At 36.0% G+C, this 24,904-nt stretch overlaps 1 protein-coding gene across 2 annotated transcripts in view; it reads left to right on the top strand.

Moving 5' to 3' along the window:
* ANGPT1 (angiopoietin 1) overlaps window positions 1-24,904 on the top strand; it is a 251,738-nt gene that overhangs the window by 212,642 nt on the left and 14,192 nt on the right. For both annotated transcript variants that reach the window (XM_003256101.2, XM_012506677.2), the window contains exons 7-8: window positions 3,595-3,761; window positions 24,058-24,188. In XM_003256101.2, the coding sequence (XP_003256149.1) occupies window positions 3,595-3,761; window positions 24,058-24,188 (298 nt within the window). The remainder of the gene's footprint in view (window positions 1-3,594; window positions 3,762-24,057; window positions 24,189-24,904) is intronic.

Here is a 24,904-nt window from a genome sequence, read left to right as displayed (position 1 = left end):
AACTTATTAGCATGGTATAAGACCTTAAAAATTACCTCGTGTGGCTCCTAAAACTCGTGAGATATGGAAACAGAGGGCTTCAAAGAGATAGTACTAAGGGAGAGTTGAAGGAAACAAATACTTTAGTACTTGGAAGCAAAGGTAAGAGTAAGAAAGTAGTCTGTGCTTTCATTAGTACTATAGTTTAGTCCCAATTGAAATCAGTTGGTTGTAATTTCTTATTTAATAACTAACTTTTTGGATTAAAATGACAATACTCATTTGTATAAACCAACTCTCAATTTAGTATAATATTACGTTAGTCCTCTGAGAGCCTTTTAAATAATTATTTCAGTATCCCTTTATTAATTTTTAGGCTAATACAAGAACCAAGATTATTCTTTTTCCTTTTCATATACAAGGTAGAAATGCTTCCCCACATATGACTCACAGTCTCATGGAAGAGAAGCAACTAACCAGAAAATTACTATGTATTGTGACATATATTTTAACTATAACAACAGCTAGATTTTTAAGCGCTTTCTGTGTATCAGTGCTCAGTTAAGTGCTTCAATTATGTTATCAATTTTATTCTCAAAACCTTGTATATGAAAATGATGTCTGTAATCCCTGTTTTGCAGACAGAGAAACTGAGGCTCAGAAACAAAGTCAATAGTTCTACAGCAAATATGTGGCAGATCAAGGCTTTAATCTGGAGCCAGAGATAAGGGGTAGAGGTTATTTCATCCAAGCCAAGCCTTTGTCCTACATACCAGATCTGTGGTCGTGCCTGATAAACTATCCAAAAGACAGTTTACTAATGTGGGAACGCAATTCCCCTTCTTTCACGTATTTTTCATCTTTATGATGAAACAGTTGTTTCTGGATCACTGCACTTGGCTATTAGAAGGTTTCCTCCCTATATTGCAGCCATTTTGATTCATTGTACTCAAACTTATTTTGCTCTCATACTAGGGCATGCTTGGGCAGTTTTTTGGGAAGGGGCTTGAAATAAATGTTAGTTTCTAAATGCAAATTATACTGCTTTCTTTTTAGTCACTTCTTCCTGAAAGACAAAAATGCAAACTGTTTAGGAAGGGATATTTATTTCCATTTAGAGGGAAGTGCAGGCCTACATATGGAGACAGGGATGGAGGCTCTCCTAGGAATGATGCTAATGCTTGTCCATTTCTAAGGCTCACCCAGGATCACTGCATGTTTCCCTGGGGAAGCTGGAGAGTTTTATCCACACAACGCTTTCAACAGCATGGAAATATGTGACCCAAAACTTAACACTTCATCATTCCCAGCCTCTTTATTCACATTGAGTATAAATGTTGAATCCCTTTTCAATGACTACACAGAAAACGGAATCATCAAGTGGCTAGAGGGAGAGTTTTGACATGTCTGAGCTGCAAAAAAATGCAAGGAAAATCCCAGTGGTCTTCTTTTTCTTCCCAGGGACTGTTGCAATTGAGAAAGTGCTAATTCTTTGACTTTCAGCCTCCTGTAACTTTCTGTTTTGTTCATGCTTTGGAGAAGGTAAGCTTTGCTCTTCTCCTTAGTAGGTAGCATTGTCTGCCATAAACATGTGTAAAATTCTTAGCACACCAGAAATTGCTCTAATATTTCCTGTCACTGTGAAACTTTTACAAAGTGTGACTTGAGCATCTTAGGAACAGAGAAGCAAAGAGCCAATGGAGTACTAACTTCAGTGGGTCTTATATCTTTACTGTGAGCTATGGGTGGATGGTCTTCAGAAGAGTATATACTCAATGCAAACTGAACCAAGCATATTCAGCCTATCAAAAAACTTAGTTAAATTGGGGAATAACTTTGAAAGTGTACACATATGTTAATTTTAACTTTAAATATAATAGTATACATCACTTACCCATTAATAAAAAAAAATAAAACGAGGGCCAAAGCCTGGAATTCTGTCATCAGTTCTTTCCTAAAACTTTCCCATAGTAGAATGCATCCAATCTCTAGTTTCAGGTTTTTAAAAATAGAACAGTATATAAAGACACATGCAAGGCAATATGTTAAAAATTCTTTAAATTTTTTTTATTTTTCCCAGTCTTTTAGAGTTTCAACAATTCCTAATTTAAAAAAAAGTTTTAGTAATTTGCTTTTATTGAGCAAATCTGGATATTTATAAAAAATTAAAACTCTCTTTTCCCACTAATATTTAACTTATTTGCATAACATTTTACAAATATTGCAATAACTGAACTGGCATAAATGGGTTTGGTACCAAACACCTTTGAACTTTGGTAAGTAACTCAGTTGGCAGAGGAGGTAGTATGCAAGTGACTCAGTTGGGCACTTTAAGAAACATTTCCCCAAGACTCAACTGTACTGTCTACAACAAGAATTATGCTTTAAGGTTACTTTTCCGTGTGTTACTGTAAAATGCTATAATATTTTGTTTTCTTTCCTCCTTACCTCCATTTCTCTCTCCCTTTCTTGCCTCCTTCCTCTATCCTTTCCTTTCTACCTTTTTCTTTGAATTTCAAAACAACCCTGTTGGAATGCTCAGTGCATGTCAGCTCTTCACTGGTTTTTGGAAATTCACAAATACAACACAATTTCTATCATCAGGGAGCTCACAACATGGCCAGTGAAACAAATATGTAGATCAAGAATTACACTGAACTTCAAGCACTGCCAATGAGTATTTTCTGAGGCAATTGTGAATACTTCAAATCTCTAGAATGCCAGCAAGTTTCTAGGAGTTCTTTCTTTTCCTATCACTAACATCTCCAATATTAAGCGTTGGCTTTCTTTTGGGGCCACTTTTTTCTCCCTACAAAGAAACTATTTTGAATACTTAAAAACCTCGACTTCCCCCAAAGAGAACAATAGGGTCATGCTGACATTCAGAAGCCAAGCAGTCAGCGAGGTTCACTTAGGAGCACTTACAAATCAGCCTTCTGCCTCAAAATTCCAATGCCAGTGCAGCTTTGTAAATAATTACAGTCATGGATTTACAGGGTTGCTTATTAATATTTAAAAATACGAAAGTTAAAGCTCCAAAAGTCATGGTTCTAGTAATCTATTAGTTTGGTGCAAAAGTAATTGCGGTTTTTACCATTGAAAGTAATGGCAAACACTGCAATTGCTTTTGCACCAACCTAAACGTGAAGTTATTGTTGAAACATAATTGCATTTGTGAATAATAATAGTAAAAATAATGTTAAATAACTTGTCTAATATCACCCTCATAGTGTTCATTGAAAAATCTTTAAACTCTATTCAAAATATTGTGTTAACTAGTAATTTAGAAACATTTTCCAAAGCAAACCTTGAATTGAGAATTGTTTTCGGGTTAAACCTGTTAACTAGATTTATTTTATACAAAATGTCTCATCTACACGGATTTGAATAACAGAGGTTTTATTGTACTAAGTAAGAATTAGACAGAAGCTTTGATGAAGAGAAACAGAGAATTATTGAAATGTCAATCATTGGAGAAAAAAGTGTAAAATGTAAAAAACAAAAAAACCTTTACTTTTTAATAATTTTTAATTATTATTTAGAAAATAGTTAAATGCTGAACATGAAAAGAATTCCTCTCTAAAGTAACAACTGCATCTCTATATTGTTTCCCAGGGTTTTGGAAATCCCTCCGGTGAATATTGGCTGGGGAATGAGTTTATTTTTGCCATTACCAGTCAGAGGCAGTACATGCTAAGAATTGAGTTAATGGACTGGGAAGGGAACCAAGCCTATTCACAGTATGACAGATTCCACATAGGAAATGAGAAGCAAAACTATAGGTAAGTCATGTTACAGTGTAGTGCTTCACTACCTTTGACCTAGCCACTTAATAATTGTAGTGGGAACATGTGAAAAAAAGAAATGAAAATTATCCTTCAAAATGAAAATTGGTTTTGTCTAGACCTATTACAAAGAGATACAAAAAAGCCTGTAAAGACTTTTTCAAAGATTTAAATTTCAGTTTTCATAGGTTGACTATCTTTGATATTGGCTTAAATTTTAGAGAATGGTGAATGAAGTCAAGCATACCGTTGTTATGTGGTTATTATTATGCAGTTGCAGTGAATTCATATATATAAAACTGGTAAGAGTTTTATACTCAAACTCATTGGCTTAAATAATCTCTTTATTCTAAAAAAGATTTTCTAGTTCTCTTTTTGATGACCTTTCTTGAATTAGTATTTTTCAAATGATCTTGAAGATGAAGAGTAAAATTTTATATGTTTGAATGATTTACATAAAAGAGAAGATGAGGCGTGATTTAGAGGGTTTTCTTGGTAAATCTAAAAAGCAAAAATAAATTGTAATAATGACATCAATATACATAAGACATCATTGCAGATGTAAAAATAGATAAACTATACACTTAATGATACTTGTTTCCAATTATCCGTTTTCAATGGGAAGCTTGTCTACTAGGGAAAAATAAACACACAAAAATATGGCTAAGGAAATAATGTGACGTGGTAGATTCATTGCACGAACTCTTATTGTGTTACTTCTCTGTTCCTGGAATTCTACTGGGCACTGGTCTTACAGACGTCAAAGTCAAGCTTTGTTACTAACTAGGTCACTAAACACTGACTGGCATTCCTTGGGAACAGGGAAGATATTTTAGTTACTCTTAGACTACTACTCATTGATGCAATTCTTGATGCCTAGCAGGTCTTTAATTGTGTGTGCCTCAGTTTCGTTCTTAGTAAATTAGAGTTGTAATGATTCTTAACTCTCAATATTGTGACTGCTATATACTTGTGTCTTGAAAATATGATCGTATGAATTAAAGGGTGGGCACATTGCTTCAAGTAATTGCAACAATAGCACCCCAACCCTTGTGTGTGTTTTGTTTCAACCTGTGTGGTTATCTCATAGTTCAACTGTTTCTGCTGCTTATTTGTCTTTTCAAGACAAACCTTTTTTTTTATTTTTTAGAAGTTTGAATTCTGCATATTTTCATGGGCACAACTCATTTCATTTTAACGGATTACATATGGGGTTGGATCCTTGGAGACATAATAATCATTTTCTCAACAAATAGTAATGATGTCACCACAACAGAGAATGAGAAATAGATCTAAAAGAGTTGATAGTCTCATGGTGGGAGTGGTGGGGAAGCGAGGGTGTACTTAATGGCAGCTCAAGAAACCAAAGAAGAGACATTTATAAAATGCAATGGAGTGTAAGAAGAAATGTTTCCAAGGAGGTCAATATTTTGAGAGTTTTATAACAAGAAAAACCACTGTTAAACATCAGGGATACTCTTATGTAAATGTTTTGACCTGAAACTTGAAACTATATGAAACTTGGCTAATGTCAGACAGCCTGAAAATAAGACTAGCAAATAATTAGTCTAGTCTTTTTCTAGGCTCCTGAAGAATTTGCTTTGGTTCCTTTCCAAAATGTCTCTCAGTTCTTCATAGGTGGCTGCATGTGTGTGTGTGTGTGTGTGTGTGTGTGTACACATGCATATGCATATGTGTCAGGCTTGGAGGGTGTTGGGGGCCAGAGTGTTGGGGCAGGTTTAGGAGTATTGTTGGCATCTACAGTGCACTTCGGAGTGTGTGGTGTGAATGCCATTCTGCCATCTGCATGAGGAAGGAGCACTCACCTCCTCTTAGAGTGCCCCACTGCCCTTTTGAGCATTTCTCATTTCTTTGACATCTGTGTGATTTTGTATTCTCGCCACACAATAGGGATCTATGATCAAAACACAAGTCTTCCCTGCCAGGGTGATGCATACACTCTGATATCCCCATTTTTCTTTCTTGAGAGAACTGTGAACCTTGAGAATCAAAATTATAAAGCCAGAAGAAATGTAACAATTTAATTTCAAACCTCTGGTTTTATGGGAAGGAAAGCTAAGGTTTATATATATATATATATATGAGGTTCATATATATATAATATATGGTATATAATATATATGAAGTCTTCAAGCCTCACACATGCATATGCATGTGTACACACACACACACACACATATATATACATATGAAACTCATATATATAATTTTGCCCAAAAAGGGAGAAAGACTTAAATAAGGGATGTCTAACTCCTACCTCATTCAATGTGGTTTCTGTTCTGTCATGCTGCTGACATGAAGTTAGAGGTTCTGGCCTCTTTCCTGCAGGGACCTGACAGAAAGTAGATCTGCAGTCATCATCTTCTCATGCAATTGGGAAATGAGAACTCATTAAAACATAATGCTTACTCTGGTGAAAGATTCATTAAAGTAAACACACTATAAGATGGTGTTATTCACTTTTTAAAAGAAAAATGGAACAGAAGCCTGAAAACAGAAGCTAAGCCCTTGCAACTTTTCTCCCTGCCTGTGTCATCACGTATGCCCAGTACTGCTTCTCTAGGCCCATTAATGCCTGCCATGGCCTCCAGTTAGAACTCCCATTGTCCATCACTGCCTCGTGTGCTTTTTCTCCATTCATGTCTCTTCCCTCTGAATTGGCATGTCTCTTTGTGATCAATTGTTTCAAGTATTAATACTAAGATTTGCATAGTATTCCATAATCTATGAAATGATTTTTAACACTACAAGGATATAAATCTCTTTTGGAGGTAGGTATTATTAGACACATTGTTTTTTTGAGATGGAGTCTCACTCTATCGCCCAGGCTGGAGTGCAGTGGTGCGATCTCAGCTCACTGCAACCTCCGCCTCACCGGTTCAAGCAATTCTCCTGCCTCAGCCTCCCTAGTAGCTGGGCCTACAGGTGCCAACCACCATGCCCAGCTAATTTTTTGTATTTTTAGTAGAGACGGAGTTTCACCGTGTTAGCCAGTATGGACTCGATCTCCTGACCACGTGAGCCACGTGCCTCAGCCTCCCAAAGTGCTGGGATTACAGGAGTGAGCCACTGCTCTGGGCCTAGACACATTTAAAAAATAAGAAAACTGAGGTTTTGGTCAGTTGACTTGGTCAAATTCAACTAAATTCTGACTGAAATATAAAACTATGAAATTCATAATAGGTTTTTGTTTTATAATTTTTGTTTTCTATATTTTTTCTCTTTTTAATTAAATTCAGAATTTTTTGAGGTTTTATTTTCTAAAACATATTCTATCTTGGAAATTTTGTTTGAAAATTCTTGTAACAGGTGTGGTCCTAATGTTTAAACCTAACTGTGTTGTTGTTTTTTAAAAAAAACCTTTTTCATGCTCTTGACACATATTAATTAAAAGAAAGTGTTGTGAATGGATAGATGTTTATAAATGTGCATGTATTACACATATTTTTCTTTTATCCGCTAAGGAGGCTCCAAATAATTTTCTCAGATAGAAAATAAAATCTATAGAACCCAAGAGAATACAAATAAGAAAAAATAATAATGTAAGAGTGTCATGATAAACGTAGCATGTGGACTAACATGTACCAATGTGAAATTATTTAATACTCCCTCTAGAGAGGTAGCATTATCCAGATCCTCATCATCTAACACCCAGACAATTATAGAACCTACCTGCCTCTCTACTCTTCATACTTTCATATATATCTTCCATGCTATTGTTGAGATGATTTTTCTAACAGACAACTTGGTCTTTCCCTCCTTCATATATTTCAACAGTGTTCAAATATCTGCAGGTGAAAGTCTACCACTAAGACTCTTCATGACCTGGCCACTACCTAATTATGCACCTACTGCTGCCATACACGCTCCCTAACTTTACCCACCTGGATACCCTTCTCATTAACGGTTATGTTCTGGTAACTATTTGCAATTGCCCTAAATCCTCCATGCCTTTGTTTATGCTATATTCTTACTCAACACATAAACTTAACTTTGTCACATGGATACATCTTAAATCTTTAAGATCCTCTCTTATTCCAAATCTTCCCTGATATCTACTGTGGTAGATGTAATGTGTCAACCCATTGCCCCCTTCAATACTAAAGCACTTCCTTCTTCCACTTTCAGGAAATGATGACTGACAGGTTGCAGCTGAAGTCCCCTTTCCAGGCACTGTTTGTAGTTAAAGAAAAATTAGCCGGGCGTGGTAGCACATGCCTATAATCCCAGCTGCTCGGGACGCTGAGGCAAGATAATCACTTGAACCCGGGAGGTGGAGGTTGTAGTGAGCTGAGATTGTGCCATTACACTCCAGTCAGGGTGAGAAGAGTGAAACGCCATCTCAAAAAAAAAAAAAAAAAGAAAAAAAGAAAGTAACATCACCCAAGACTACTTCTTGCAAGATAGATTGTATCTAATGACTGGTCAATATAAAAGTATAAAGACCCTCTTGCCCCAATTTGGGGCAATTCTGAAGAGCCCTTCACAATCCAAAATTCCACTTGAGATTAGTTGAAATCTTCACCATGACAGCATGTGAGCCCTGCATCTCCATCCGCTGAGTTCTGCATGCTTCACTCTGCCACGGATCCTGAGACCTCTCCCTTCTCAACCTCCCTACACTGATTTCCCAGAGAAATGCATCACCCTCATTCCTAGGCCAATTTGGACATTCTGTGTTCCCACTGACCCGTAGCACTCTGGATAACTATCCAGGATCCAAATCCTGTTATAAGTCATTAATGAGTGGCTATTAACTATCTCTAACTTGTGCTCTCTCTCTCCCCACAACCCCTCTCTCCCTCCCTTTGAGTGTGTGTGTGTACACGTGTGTGTGTACACATGTGTGTGTGTGTACACGTGTGTGTGTACACATGTGTGTGTGTATGTGTGTGTGTGTGTTCTAAGCTTTTAAAGTGTAGAACCCATTTTGGAAAAATTCAAGATATGTAACTAATTTAGCCAAATTACTAACTAAGCTAACTATATTTGAGGCACACATACTGTGCACCAGATGTCTTGTTTTCACAAGAGAAAATTGAGGCATAGTACTTTGCACAGGGTCACGGGCACTGATATGATGAGTAGGAGTCCGATTTGAAATTTAATCTTGTAACTACCCACCATATGGCCATCCTCAAATAAAGAGAAGTTCATCAGTTAATTTCTAGAATTAAATAAACCCAAAACACATATTCTAAGATATAGTATATGTTTATTCTAACCCCACTTCTCTCTTTAATAATTTGAATGCCTTTGGACACATTACCTATCTTTCCAGTTCTCAGTTTTCTGTTCTTACAAGTTAAAGTATTTGTAAAGCACCTTGCAACTCAAAAATTTTCTACAATAGAACTACTTTTACCTGTGCATCACTAGTTTTATTACCTTTCAATTCTTTGATAAAAAATTAAATTTTATCTCTCTAATAAACGCTTGAGAATTTATCATCAGTTTAGAGATAGAGTGATGTTTTACTCCTCGTGAAAGCTTTGCTGGCTCCAATACATAAAAAAACAAATATACAACCACCACTGTAACAATAAATGCTTTAAAAATATTTTAATAATAACAGATTTATTGTAGGGTTGAGGAGATGCTATGTCCACTGGAAGGAGCTCTGGAATAGGAATCAGGATGTGGAGGCTGAGAAGAAATCTGGCTCCACCACCTGGGAAACTGGCATGGTTGTATTTGTCAGTGTTCAGTCAGGGGAGCAGAGCCATGATGAGTCTTAAGGAAATAAGGTTAAAACGTATGCAGACAAGCTAGAGCTTGTGAAAATCTAAGAAACCAAACACGTGTAGCCACCAAAGTGGAACCACAAAAGGGAAGATCTACAGAAATCTGTTGCCTTGCTGTAGTTCCATTGCATGAGGTTGTGCAGTCAAGCATCTTGTGGTGGGGCTGGAGCTGTTGCCGGCATCAAGCAGCCAAGCTAGATGCTAAGTGAGGAAATACACAATGTAGAAACTGTCAGGCATCTCTGCCCCTGGACTTCACCATATCTGATGACATCCTGAGAGTCAGACTACTGCTTCACTTTCGCCTTCCAAATCTCACACAAAATTTGCTTTTAGCCAACCCCAGCTTAGAACTTTACAATGAAGGGGATTCAGGGAAATGGAGTGCCCAGATTAAACAAGTTGATATTACTTTATGCCTCAGTTTTCTTATCTTTCAGTGGGAATAATATCCTCAACTCAAAAAGAGTATACATATATACCTTGTATTTGGTAAACTTAAATATCATGCTAATACGAAAGCTGTTTAGAGACTGGGTGCAGTGGTTCAGACCTGAAATTCCACCACTTAGGGAGGCTGAAGTGGGAGGATTGCTTGAGATCAGGAGTTTGACATCAGCCTGGGCAACATAGCGAGACCTTTGTCTCTACTAAAAATTTAAAAAACAAAAATTCACTTGGCGTGGTGTTGCACACCCATTGTCCCAGCTACTTAGGAGGCTGAGGCAGAAGGATTGCTTGAGCCCAGGAGGTTGAGGTTGCAGTGAGCTGTGATTGCACTGCTGCATTCAAGCCTGGGTGACAGAACATGACCCTGTCTTTAAAAAAGAAAAGAAAAGAGCAAACAGACTTTTTAAATTCAATTTTTATCATGCCTGAGAAATATATTATTGAGTCAATAAACAATTTTTAATTATATATTCTATATTGAAATCACCACTATTTTCTCCAACAATGTCCTTGGCTGGTTGATAGTCGTTTATTTACTTGGATTCAGGATCCCATCCAGCTTCACTCATTGCATTTGCAGTCATGTCTCTTGAGTCGCCTTTTACCTGGAACAGTCTACCACTCATCTATCAATTACGTTTTTCAAGACTTTGGGTCAGCTTTTCCCAGAACAGCTCTTTCTGGGCTTATCTGACTATTTCTTTCTGATTAGATTCAGACTAAAGCTTTCTTGAGAAGAATACTAAGTAAATGATATTGTCTATCTCCCATTCTATCACATCCAAAGGCACAAAAGATTATTTTGTGTTTTTTGTTCCATTATTGATTGGGCTAAGCTTGATCACTTGTTAAGGTTTTGTTTTTGGTTTTTTAATGGAATACCTATTCTCTCCAAAATTCTTACAAAGGATCATAATGTATAAAACACATAAAGCTGATCTATTTTGAAATGGTTGTGGGAAGGTAGTATAATGTTTCCTCTTGCTATTATCTCAAAAATTAGTACAGCACAGTTTAAAAACCATTGTGTTATATTATTATAAATAAAAAAGTAGAATTTACCAATTGGAAATAAATTTCACTGTACTATTTTTAAATGTAAAAAGAAAACTATATAAAAATTTTTCTGCCTTAATGTTAAAAGGACACAATTTTAGTGAACATATTCCATTATAAAGTCATTTTGCAGGTAATTTTTTTCAGATCTTGGGAACAGTTTGATCCTTACAGTTCATTATTTTGTTGTCTTTTATGCTATTAACTTAATTAGTAAATCCTCTGTCACAGATGGTATCATGAGCCTCTTTTAAGCAATAGAAAACTAGTATTAGTTAAGTCCGAATGATAATGTTTAACGATTTTTAATGCACATCTGATCATTATAATCTTACTACATAATTTATAATGCACATTTTGTGGATACTTACATTTTATTGACTTTACATTATTTATTGAGGATAAATGACATCATTAGATTAGAATTGACTATTAATGTCTATCATAAGCCTTGTTCTGGAAAAGATTCCACATGAAGAGATGAACAGAATTCTAAACCAAAATTGCGAAGAAAACAACTTGAAAATAATTTGGCCATTAAATATCTTTTTGCACAAGGTTTTGTTTTTGGCCAAGATCTTCATTGGGAAGTAGTTTGATGTAATTTGTAAAACACTGTATCGGGAATCCAGAGACATGAACTCTAGACTTGGATTTGCAGTTACTTTTCTGAATGACCTTGGACAGTTTGCTTCACTTTTCCAAGTCTCAGATCCTCAGAAGTAAAATGAGGAGGTAAGGCTGAGGTTCTTTCCATTTCCCCAATCCATTTTTTTTTAAATCATTAAAGTACCCCCATGCCGTGTATGTATTTCAAGGACAGAACAAATTCATGTGGATTGAAAAGAATTCTCTCGAGCCTCCCATGTAAATTTAAGCCCTGGATTTTTGTAGATATTGCAAAACTTGTTTCACTTTTTTTTTCTTTCAGTGAAATATTTCTTATTTCTCTGATCCTCTGGGCTACACAGTCCTGGATGGAACCAGTAGCAAATAAGTTGAAATACTAAGAGGAAAGTTATTCTTTTACAGCATTTCTGGACTGATCAAGATACGAAAAAATATATAGGAAATCTCCTGGCAGTTTCTACTCCCCTCAATTCCTAACATAGGTTTTCAAACTCAAGGTTTTAAAGAGTCTTATTTGTGTTTTCAAATAATTTCTCCGACTTGGAAGGCACATTACTTTTATTTAGACTGTGGTTTTTGTTGTGATTACTTCCTAAAACAGAGAAGGAGTTGTTTTAATCATGAAAATTTATATTTTAATCTCCTTGACTGAGATGAAATACTGAAGAGGAAAAAGGTTTCCTAGGTCTTCAAAGGCATGGAAGGGCACATTCTTACAGTCACTTTGCACCTTCTTTAGGTCTTTTAAGTGCTGGGAAAATCTCTTCACTTAAAATACAGATGAATGTCAGTCTCTAGAGTCTTGGATATTTTTCAAACTGATGAAAACAAATGCCTGCATGCTGTTAGGTCTAAGGATACCCAGAGGATTCCTGTCACAGAACGGGTAATGCTAAGACTCAGACCACTGCTGTCCTAGAAACTTACAGGTTGGCAAAAGTTGCCAGAACCAGCTAGCAAGCACTGCCTCCAAGAAATTATCCAAGGTGGTGTCCTGTGATCCACTGCTCTAGGTTCCCCTACTGCTGTTCACTATCAAAAAGATGAAGGCTCCATGAAATATTTATTATGCATCCATCATGTGCTATTCTAGGATAAAATGTCCACAGAGATTTCAGAACAATCATGTATACGTGTGTTCATGCAGGTGCATACCCCTATGTGATGGAGATGGAGTGGGGTTGGACGGTTGCAGACAGCCAAAGAGCCAATTACAATGCCATGAACACAGTCAGTTCACTTACAATCACAAATATGGTGTGACTAAAGAGGGCTAACCAGTTTTGGAAGGTTGAGAAAGCTTTCAAATAGTGGCCTAAAGTGACATAAACATGGCAAATTGGTATTAGTTGGGGAATAGTTCAGAGATGGGGGTAGAAGAGGGATTAGCTCATAAGTGAGACTCAGCATGTCTTGCTAGGAAACTACAAGTGGTTAACTGTTGCTTAAGCTTAGAGCGTAAGGGGTTAATAATGAGCAATCATGATACTAAGAGAAAGGAGAGCCGGGCTGCGTGTGGCAGACTTGGGACAGGTAAGCAGCCATGGCCTCTGGGGGCAATTCCTCTGATACGGCCTTTTCTCACATCAATTTTTTTCACACTCAATATTTTGATTACTCTGTTAGGTAAATATGAGCAACAACAATATGCAAGCTACTGTGGATGAAACAAAACCCCACAGAACTCAATCTCTATTTTTCAAGATTTTATTCACTTTGCCTAATTGGATTTTCTTGATCCTTTAAGTCTTAGTCCATAGAGCACTTCTTCCTTAATTGGGTTAGGAGCCCCTTCCATGTCCTCCCACTGTGCTCTGGGCATGTCTTTATCAGAGTCCACATCACACTGGGTTGTAATTGCTGTTCCCTATTATTAGACTGTAATCTCTAGGAGGACAGGAACCTCTTCACAATGCTTGGCACATGTCTCGAAAAAAAGCATTTCTTAATAGATATATAAAAGACATATTGACAAGGTTTTATTGTGCATTCAACACAGGTGATTTTTTTGTGTGTGAATCCACACAGCTGACTAATATATGGCAATTCTTGATCTAGATACCAGAAATTCAAAGAGCAACAAGTCAAAAATCCTGCCCCCAAAGGTTTATGGTATAAAATGACAGTTGCCACTAAGATTTCTAATAAAGTATCATGTCCTTAAGTTCCCTGGATTGTTGCTTACATAAGATTTATTTTCTAGAACTATTAAACTCTAGGCTCTTTTATCTTTATCTCTTTCATCTTTACCTGCAAATGATATGCAAGAATTTCTATATTGCTTGTTGGCAAGTAAATAAAAAAATTAATAAAATTGTCCCACAGCATACATTGTTCATTTCTCTTTTAACTGGCTACAGTTTTGCTTTTACCTACATAACTTTACTAAAATTACTCTCTTAAAAGTTATTATAGTTCTTTTGAAATCAGAGTCTGCCTTCATTGCTTTATCCAGCCAGCCAACCACCATACACTTATCATGTTACTATTATTTTCCTGGCACTATGCCAGTGGTTTTATTTCTTGAATGTGCATATAGGTAACTAGGGTGCCTGTTTAAAGTACAGATTTCTGAGTCGCACCTAAAGAGATTCTTATCCTGGGTTAGGACCTAGAGCTCTCAGTCCTATCAAGTACACCAAAGTGATGCTGATGCAGAAATAACACTTTGGTTACACCAAACAGACACAGCATACCTTCTCTTGTGGGGCTAATAGTTTAGGAGAAGGAAACAAACATGGAATAGTTGACTCAAAAGTTTTAGCTGGAGTGATTTAGCATGTCTGTTTGATTTTTGTTTTGTTTTGTTTTGTTTTTTGATCAAGGAACCATGGATCTTTTTTTTTTTAAATGATGAAGCCAAGGACTTTTTCCCTAGAATAATGAAGAAACACAAAATTTTATATAAATTTATGTGTAATTCAACTTTACACTCACTCACAGTCCCTGGGAAAGAACCCTTGGAATTAGGCTATCATTGGTTAATTAAAAAAAAAATAGTGGTCAATTCTACTGGAGTTAGGAATTGATAGGGTTCATTGGAGGAGATTAAATGGGACTGGGAAAGGCTTCATAGAGGAAATCCTTAGAGATTTGTGAAATGAGTAAGCGCTCATGAGGCAAGTATGATGGTTAATGGCAGGAGGAAGGACTTGAGATCCCAGCCAGAGGAGCAATGTGGACACACATGCAGAGGTGAGAGACAGTCTGCCTTATTTAGAGGACAGCAAGTATTTAGAGGACATCTTGTATGCAGGGCTTTACTGTGCTACATATAACAGAGGGCTAGAATTCATAACAAAGAGTTTTGACTCTAGCTTATACTGACTGTGGAGACAAATAAGCACACTGATGACTTTGGTCAACAGAAGAATCTGCTAATGCATGCTGGAGGCTTACTTGCAGACCTTATAGCAATACAATGTCCAAGTACAACAAGGGAAAGTATTTCCTCTTTGCAAGAAACCTCAGACAATGCATCTCAATGGTTTTCAACATTTTGCTTACCCTCTCCTCTCTCTGTCTGCACCAAGGGAATGCTGGAAAGAAAGTTTCTTATTGCTCTTTAAACACAAATAAAAAATGAGAACAAATCTACCTCCCGAGAATTTGTTTAGAGTGAAAAATCACCAATTTCAATCACAAGTTTTACAAGGTCCTGACTTAATTTTTAGTAACAAAGCAAAACCCATAAACTCTCTGAGATGGCCATTGGCCTGGTCTTTTAGGCACCACAAGAGGGTCAGACCAGAGAGTCATTCACTGGAAGCTGACTCTATCAGTCACACATGACGCCAAGGGAATCCAAATATGTTTAAGGGACTGTTTGTGTTTTAAACACGGGTCTTGGTGTCACGTGATTCATTTTGGCACTCAGTTTTTTTTAATGTATTCTTAAAAAAGGGAAGGAATACTGGAATAACTATTTATCTCATTTTGAACTAAAAACACATAATCGCTGAGCATGTATTTCTGAAATTTGGGAAATATTTATTGTCACAGATCTTATATATACATATACATATATAATATATATTATATATGTATATGATGTACAGAATAGAGAGCACTCTGTCAGCACTATTGAAAGGCATACAACAATCACAGTACATGGGTTTGCTATTTTCTTTGGAGGAAAAATTTATCATGAGTTTTGAGCATATGCAAGCTTCATGTCTATCACTGCAAAACACTAAGAACTGTATTTTACCAGAGTTTTGAAACAAAAATTACTGCTAACACTGTTCCTAATATCAAGAGCTTGAGAAGACTCGGGAGGTTGATAAGCTCATTTTATCTAAATTCTACGAGATATTAATGTTTGTAAGTGAAGGGGAGACATTAAAAATCTATATTATCAAAAACTTACATGGAAATCCAGAGTAAAATTTATGCAGGTGTTATACAAGCTAATATCTAAAACAATCATATTAGAATCAGAGATTAAGTGAAACTCAATTTTCTAAAGATTTTTCATCATTCGGGGTGAGGTTTTCTGTAGCTTTGGAAATTTATCTTCCTTAATCATAGCACAGATTCCCAGGACCATTACTACCTCAAACATTTTTCGTATTTTTTCACACTTTTGTGTACATCTTCCATTACACATATTCCAAAATAAATAGCATGTCTACCTCAGGGCATCTGTAGCTTCTAAACAAACAAGATAACGTCTTCCTTCTTAACATAATGGTAAAATTATTATGCACAAATTCTGGTGATTCCCAATTATCCAATTCCCTGTTAAAACAAATGACACCAATTATGGAAGATTTAATGAGAAAAAGAAAGCTTTCAGCAAGTAGATGTGAGAATTAAAGGCTAGGTTGGCATAGATGATTTTTCCAGGAATTTTTCTTTTTTTTTTTTACCAGTATCAATTATGAGAAACGAAAGGAAAACCAAACAAATATATATTGGATTCAGTTAACAAAATATTATATGATGGCAAGAAAATTGTAGGGTTCTCAAAAGTCGGAAATTTTAATTTATTAAAAGATAAACATTTTAATTGAAGGATATTTATTCAGACCATCTAGAGTCAAATTAACCTAGACCTTAACTACATAGTCAGTCAGCAAAGCAACTCTTTGGTTTCTTGTCCTTCATATTTAGTACTCTGCTTCCTCTATAGAAAATAAGAAAAACTTCCAAAGGATATGGGGCCTCATGGGTTTGAGAAAATTGATCCTTTTCATCTTTAATTTCTCTGGCTTGTTGCCTCCATGCCTGTCCTCATGAGCTGTATCTCTATGTCATCGTTTTTATCACTCTCAGAACACTTACATATGTCTATCAAGGTCATATGTTTATACCTGTGTAATTTAGACTTAGTCATTCCCGTAACTCATGCCTATCGAACTACGGTGTATTTTACGGCGATTGCTTAGGGAAGTTTGATTACTTTAATTTTTTTGCAAATAGTCAAGTTACTTACTTTATTTTGCACGCAGCAGTCTTTTTAAGGGCTTTCCGGGTGTCACCTCGTTTAATCTTCACAAAATATTGGCAGGACATAGAGGTATTTTACAAATGAGGCAACTGAGGATCAGAAAGAATAAGAGCTAGATTGCAAACCCAAACAGGGACACTACAAACTCTGTGATGTCATGCTGTCTCTCCAGACACAAGTGTTCATGACAGCCTTAACTTGCAGAAGCCAATGGCTTATTTATTTCTCCATTTTGTGTGTGTGGAGGAGAAGGAGGAAAAAAGGAAGAGTTTTGGTTAATGGCTTTATAGAGGGTTATTTCTTTCATTCGTACTTATTTTGTACCAAATTACCTGCATCTGCTTGATCTGTATATTTTTAAATTGTTTTTAGATATCTATAAGTCTTTATCATAGCCTTAATTCTTGATTAGTCACACTTTACATTATCAATTCTTTTAATCTTCCCACTCACATACTCTTTTCTTTGGAAACTTCTTTCAAACATTTCTTTTCTGGAATATAGATTATTGTCATACAACTGAATGTCTTTAATATATTCATTCACTTTTTCGTAGGTGTATTAACCTTGCTTCATATATTTTTCTAGCATTTTCTCACATATTCATTGATAGGCTATTGCAAATAAGTAAAGAATTCTGTTCATGTGTGGACAATAGAGTTATAGAATGTATCTCCAGGATGTGAAAAAGTCAGTGCTAACATGCATGCTCTGACATCCCTCTTGGCTAATGGTGCCCAGTTCTTTCAGTGGAAAGGGGGTAGGATTGGAGAGGTTGGATATGGCAGAGATAGCCCAGAAGCAGCAACTAGAAGTCATAGCCACATCAGGAAACTCTGTCAGATTGAGCCATTGCTACCAGCCTCTGAAAGAGAACCATGAAGGTCATTTTGAATTTCTTAGTAATAGTGAGAAAGATAAACTAGTTCCATATGGTGGCAGGGAGAGAGCTCAGAGCCAAAATAAAAATATGCTCAGCTTGTCAGTACCTACGACCTTAAAGTTCAGATATCTGCGAGTCTGTCTACTGTTTAAAAGAGTTGAGGCCAAACTTCAATTTGTCATGCAAACAACTCCCACTGCCTTGGATCATGAAAGAGATGCTTGGCCCCCTGAGTACAGTGAAGATGCAAAAATGTGAAGAGAGTGAGTCTCTTAGTAGACAAAATTAGTAAGAAACTGGATTCATGAGATTGGGCTGCCCATTTTAAAGAAAAGAAAGTTCTAGAATCTCTTGGATGATACATAGGGATATTTTGAAGCCTGTTATTCCATAATAGCACTCACGGTTGTCCTATATTCATTAAGAAATTTGATGATTTAGTCTTTATAATTACTGAAATTTCTAAAAGTGATTGAAAAGGAGTAACTATGTTTTATCAAAGATGACTAGAGAATCATGACTAATTTCAATAGACATCAGTTTTCCTATAATACGCTAATTGAAAAAATAAAAATGCTGACATTCTTTATAGTCATCCATCTGAAGGGACTCATATAATTTTTTCTTTATTAGGAGAAAATACGTGGACAAGAATAAATGACATAATTCTATTTTGTGGCTGCCTTTTTGATCACATCAAATTAGATTCTCTGGAGTTTTTTGTTTTATTTTGTTTTTCCTAGCTTCCTTATGTCTGTCCCTAATGTTTTTTTCTGGAGGAACATTTTGGTTTTATCTTCTAACATATCGTCTTTCATACGGGCCCTGTCTATAATGGCTGAACCCAAGAAATAAATAACCAGGATTCCCATGCTGTTATTTTGGGAGATGTATTCTAACTAATGTTTCACACTTCCAGTTCACTGTCACGGTAGTCAGGTGCAAAGCGATCCTGTATATTGATTTTTCTTTCATAAACTGAAAGTCTGTTTGAAACAATTATTAGCTTCATAGAGAAAGCCACAGATAGTTAATTACACATAAGGACTAGGTATTAGCCAGAACCAGTGTTAAAAAGAATCATCCAAATGTTCTGTTTGAGCCTCAACTCAAACAAGTTTTTTTTTTTTTTTTTAAACTAATTACAGAAATACTTGGCACTAATGAGTGACTGGTCCTTAATTTACCTGTATCAAATAACTAGCTGTGGTTGTTGGCTTTGGGCCAAAAATTGGGACTCTGAGCTAGCTAAAGAGCTGCTAAGAAAGAATGAGCCCCTGAACTGTGCAGGGGACCTATCCTGGACTGCGTAGTTTCTCTGAGTCCTTCTGGGATTCCACAGAAGCACAGTTGTCCTTATGTGCAAAGTTTTTAAAATAGTGTTTAGAAGAAATGATTTTTATGAAATTTCATCTTTATCTCCCAATGCAAGAGACTGTGTGTCTCTTCCTTGGAAGAGCATAAGCCGCTCCTCTGTGACATACTAAGGATATAAACATGGGAGGATGAATGCTACTTCATGTAAATTACAAGTGCTACTAAGTCTCGAACAGTGAAATATTCATTATTCCTCAATATATCAGTCTCTTCTACTTGTACATCATTCCAACCAATATATGCCACTGTTTACATTGCACATCTTGAGACTCCTCTCCACTTCTGCTTTATGTTTTAATGCTTAATCTGGGCAGGACCTTAAGGAATTATGTTCACACCTTATTAGAATATTTCTTTTTTAAAAATTAATTTTAGCTGAAACACTAACCTTAAGCATATTTTTATTTTGAATTTGCTTTCAAATTGTTTTCAGTTGGCTATTCATACAATACAAATAAATTGTTCAGTAAAATGTAAGGAATAATAGGAATTAAGACATGGCCTTTATTTCCTTTATTCTATCTGAATAATGCCTTGCTCATGTTTTTATATTCTAGAGTCTCTGAGAAAATAAGAACATAAACAAAACTAGAAATATAAGAAGGATGTGAGAGACTGTATATATGTATACATACACACAGACACACACACACACACACCCCTACATATATATTTTTTAATTATTTGAGTTGGATGGGCAATGAAGTGGGTACCCAGGTAGGATGTTGAGTACCTAACTAATTGAGATGTAAAAGCTATACTTCTGAAATGTGGACCAAATATATTTTGATATTAGAGTTACTTATACTTGAGTTTGCTTTTACTTGCTACCTTGAGCTTACCAAAAATTAATCAGTTAGTAAACCCATCATCCATCTATTCAATGAACATTGAGGCCTTTCTCTATCTCAGAGACTGTTTGAGATTTCAGGATTCTGATGATTCAAAGATGAGTAAGACATAGTTTATGCCTCAAGGAGCTCACAGTTTATTATGGGAAACAGATAAATGAAAAGCCAATTAAAATACAGCAAGTAAGTGTCATCATGAAGATGTTGATTTGATGCTCTTTGAGGTTATACTTGGAACAAATCTTAAAGGATGGATGGGAGTTCAGCAGCTGTTGAAACCTGGAGAGTACCTTCTAGGAAGAGGGGATGGTACTTGCAAATGTATGGAGAAATAAGAGTGTTGCTTAGAGGGAATAAGTGAGTGGGTAAGGCTGGAGCACTATGTGTATATGCAGAAAATAACAAGACATAGGAGGGTTGGGGTGGGTGAGACATGGGAAAAAGTAGACAGTAGACAAGGACTAGACTTCAAAGGCCTTGCAAACCACAGTAAAGAATTTGGACTTTATCTTTGAATTTTGGAGGAACAACTGAGCAACTTTAGCCAGGATAGACGAATGATGAGATGCATGTTTTTGAATGAGCTGCATGGACTTCATGGGGAAGGGGAAGAAGGAGTGAAACTCAAGGCAGGGAGACTAACTGTAAGTCTTCTTTGATAATCCAGAGACGAAGTGCCAAGACTAGAAACTGACCTCCAAGTCTTAAATAGATATGGAAAGATGTCTCTTTTTTTCTGATAGCCTAACATAACATTGATGACATTCATATGGGGAAAGATCACGAAAGAAATGTGGATTTTATTGTAATCTTAATATCTATACCAGCACACATATAGAGAGATACCTGAAGGCAGCCTTAATCTTGTGACGATGATATATTCATACCATAGTTTCCAAATGATTTTAGAGAAAAAAATGTAATGGCATGAAAAAGTGGTCATAAAATTATATTTGAAAATCATCTCATACAGAAACATGTAAAGTATAGTTCTATTTCTATTTGTATTTTCACATGGAGAGAGGTTGTTTTTGAAGGATACCTCTAAGGAGGGAGATGAAATGGGGCTGTGGGCAGAAGCTTTACTTATAGTGTTCAAAAATTTTATAAGAATGTGTTCAGATACATATTTAAAAATAAATAATTTTATATTTAGAGGGGAGAAACAAGTAAAATGCTAAAAAGCTATAATATGAAAAGAGTAGTTATACTCAGTGATGAGATTGGGGTTGATTTTTATTTCATCTTTTTGCTTTTCTTCTCAAATTTATAATTGTGCATTTGTATTGCCTTAATTACACAAACAAATAATTATAAATTATGAGACTTAGATTGTAACTCTTATGTGAAAGGATAAAAGTATAAACTATGTATTCAAGCACATAGCACTCTCTTATTTAGAATCAAACATTTGTGCTGAATTCCCTGCAAAGACACTATAGAAAATCATTGCATCCTGGAAAGTCTGTCTTTATTAGTGAGCTTAAAGCTACTGCGGAGAAAATTACATTGACTTACCATAAAAAGGAAGGCCATTACAAATCACAGAGAAACAAAAAATCAGAGTTAAATTTGCCATTGCTCATTCAAGAGCACCTATGGGCTAAATTCTCCCAGGCCCAGTAGAGCAGATTTCAGGCTAGGAGAGACGTAGCTACTTAATTTTGGAATCATTCACTTATTCTCTCAATTCTGATTCTGTCTTCACCAGACAAGTAACTTTCTGATTATAATTTGGCTTTCTGTGTGAAATTCTCTCTGAGAAGACCATGAGACTGGGTCCCCACCATATTCCTACTTTGACTGCAAATGGAGGCCTGACAAAAGTCTCTGTTAGTTTTGCCAATGTGTGTCTATCTTTGGGAGGCTGAGGATCTCCAAAAAAGTGATCAAATTGAAAGTTCTCACCGGCTCTGGAAGGTGGTGAATTCACCCAGGTAACATGTCCCAAAACTCCCTCTCTCACCTTACTTTCCCCTGGTGAAACCCACCTCCACTTGGGCTGGCTGCAGCCTCAAATGTGAATTGGCACTTTAAAAAATTCTACAATTTTGCATCACTAGTTACTTGTAGTCTGCCTCTCAGAGTTTTAAAATACAAGCTTTTATGTGATAATTCAACATTAGAAGATTATTTGTACTATTGTGAACCAGAAGTTCCATTAATTATCAAAACCAACAAAAACTGACTGAGGTTTACTTTATACTTTGCTCTGGTTCAAAATCTCTTCAGAATATTTGTAAAATATTGCACAAACATCCAATAATTTTGTTTTTTGCTAAAAATAATATCAAATACCACAAACAATAGGATATACACATATACCTAGATGCAAACACAAGTTAAAATATATCTCCAAATATTAATTGATCTTTATTATTCTATTTCATAGTAATGTAATGTTTTGCTCAGAGCCAGCCTGTGTTTTAGGAGTGTCTCACTCATACAGAGATATGAATCACCCATGAACTATACTGTGGGTGGATAGGATCCATAAATAAGACCCAGGCATACAGGTGGTGACCTATATGAATTTGAAGGGGATATTACTACATGATTCCGATGAAAACATTGTGCTGGTATGGAGAAGCAGTGTGAGGTAGAGTTAGAGAGAGACGGGTTAGAGTCTTAGCCAGAGAACACCTTGAGCATCAAGCTGTCGATGCGACAACTTCAGTTTAGCTACTCCAAGCCCTGTGGAGCCACTGAAGGACTTGGGCAAGTTTACATTAGTTCTAAGCACTACATTGCCCAGAAGGATATGAATGCAGCATGTACGATCAGTAGGAAATGAGCAGACATCAGACAGGTCACTACATTTGGCAGCTATTGTGATTTGTCCACTAGTTCTCGGATTCTAGGACAATACTTGACAAAATGTTCTCTTTGGACAGTCTGCAAAGAGAAATCTGAGATGCTAGTTGAAAACAAACATTCCTGGGATTAGTAAATAGGCCTTTTAAACAAAAGATCAGATGGTTTGTTATATGCACAACCATTAGAGGGCCACTGATCTAGGTTAATGCAAGTTTTATATAAGAAATGTTTCTAGATAGTAAGATAGGTTCTTTGAAGAATGACATATTAAACAGATGGGATTTTTGAATTTAATTTTAGGGATACCTCTAGAGTACAAGTCCCTCAAAAGCACGGATTTTTGTTTTGTTTTCTTATATGTCTTAAGTGCCTAGATCAATAACTGGTATATAGTTTGTGCTCAGCAAATATTTTGTCCAGGGAATGCATAATGATTCAAAGCTTGAGTTTTAGACTCATACAAGCTAAATTCCAGCTTACATAGCTTCCCTAAACCTTAGTATACAAATTGGGGATATTAATGTCTGGATCACAGATTTAATATAAAAATTTAATCAAATAACCACTGGAAATCATTTAGCATAGTGCCTAGCACAGAGGAAATCCTTGATTAACGAAACTTCCTCCTTGTATTGCTATTAATAATGTTTAGTACATCTGCAATATTAGATATTAATGGATTACGGAAGTGACATGCTGAATTGACATTGTGAAAAGCATATATGTTTAGAGGTTAATACCTGTATTAATAAAATAAACCCAAGTTTTTATGTTTTCTGGATCCTGCATTATCAGAGAACCATATGAGTTTGAGCATGCATAATGAAATAAACTTTTTCCTTCCTTTGTTCTTTTGGTTCTGATAGCTTGGGTCTTCTAGAGGTTTGTTGGAAGGGCGGAGTTCAAAGAAAGAAGAAAATGATGAAAAAGGCAAACATTCAACAAGTTGGTCTTCTGGGTTCTGTTATTCTGTCGAACGGCTTATCTTTCCTTTTTTTCTTTTTGACTTCAGGTTGTATTTAAAAGGTCACACTGGGACAGCAGGAAAACAGAGCAGCCTGATCTTACACGGTGCTGATTTCAGCACCAAAGATGCTGATAATGACAACTGTATGTGCAAATGTGCCCTCATGTTAACAGGAGGTAAGTCCTATGGGGCCATTCTCTAAGCTATGTTTCATTGGTTTGGGGCTTAAGGTTTCTTATCTATGATAAAGGAGTATGATCTTATGGTCAGGAAACTTAAGAGCAAGTCCCTAGAGATCATTTTGTTCTGCCCACAAATTTACCCTGCGTTCTTGTGTAAGACATTGCTAGCATATTTAGAAGTTTGCGTCCTCCCCCCAACATCAATAGTGAAAATGTGCTAAGCTTGGTTCTGAATACATTTTTCAGTTTCTTAAGTCCCAGATATTCTACTTTCTAAATAAGCATCTTGATATCCTTAGCAAAATGAACAATAGTTTGGGAACTCGGCATATACAGCAATTACTTCTTATACAATACTTTGCAATTATTTAGTAAGTTAATTGATCATTTTGTTGAAATGAGATAAGAAAAATAAAGAGGTGTAGTTAAACCAAAAGTAACACAGTTCAGACCAGCTATACCAGAGTTTTGCATTATATAATATTAATCATTGCAAGATCTTTTAGCTAGTATTGGAGATACCATTAAATAGTATCATATCATAGAGTAAGAAAGCTAATCCTTTTGTACATTTTAAATATTTTTCCAGCCTTCTGATAGCCCCACAGAGAAATTCTCAATTTGATGCTATCGTTTCTGTAATACTTCTTCAGCACCTACCAATGATGCTTCTTGGCAAAACAAACAAACAAAAAACAATACCAACAACA

The sequence above is a fragment of the Nomascus leucogenys genome, chromosome 16 (assembly GCF_006542625.1).
Source record: "Nomascus leucogenys isolate Asia chromosome 16, Asia_NLE_v1, whole genome shotgun sequence".
Classification (NCBI taxonomy): domain Eukaryota; kingdom Metazoa; phylum Chordata; class Mammalia; order Primates; family Hylobatidae; genus Nomascus; species Nomascus leucogenys.
The sequence above is the reverse complement of the archived record's forward strand: the minus strand, read 5'-3'. Positions and strand labels throughout refer to the sequence as shown.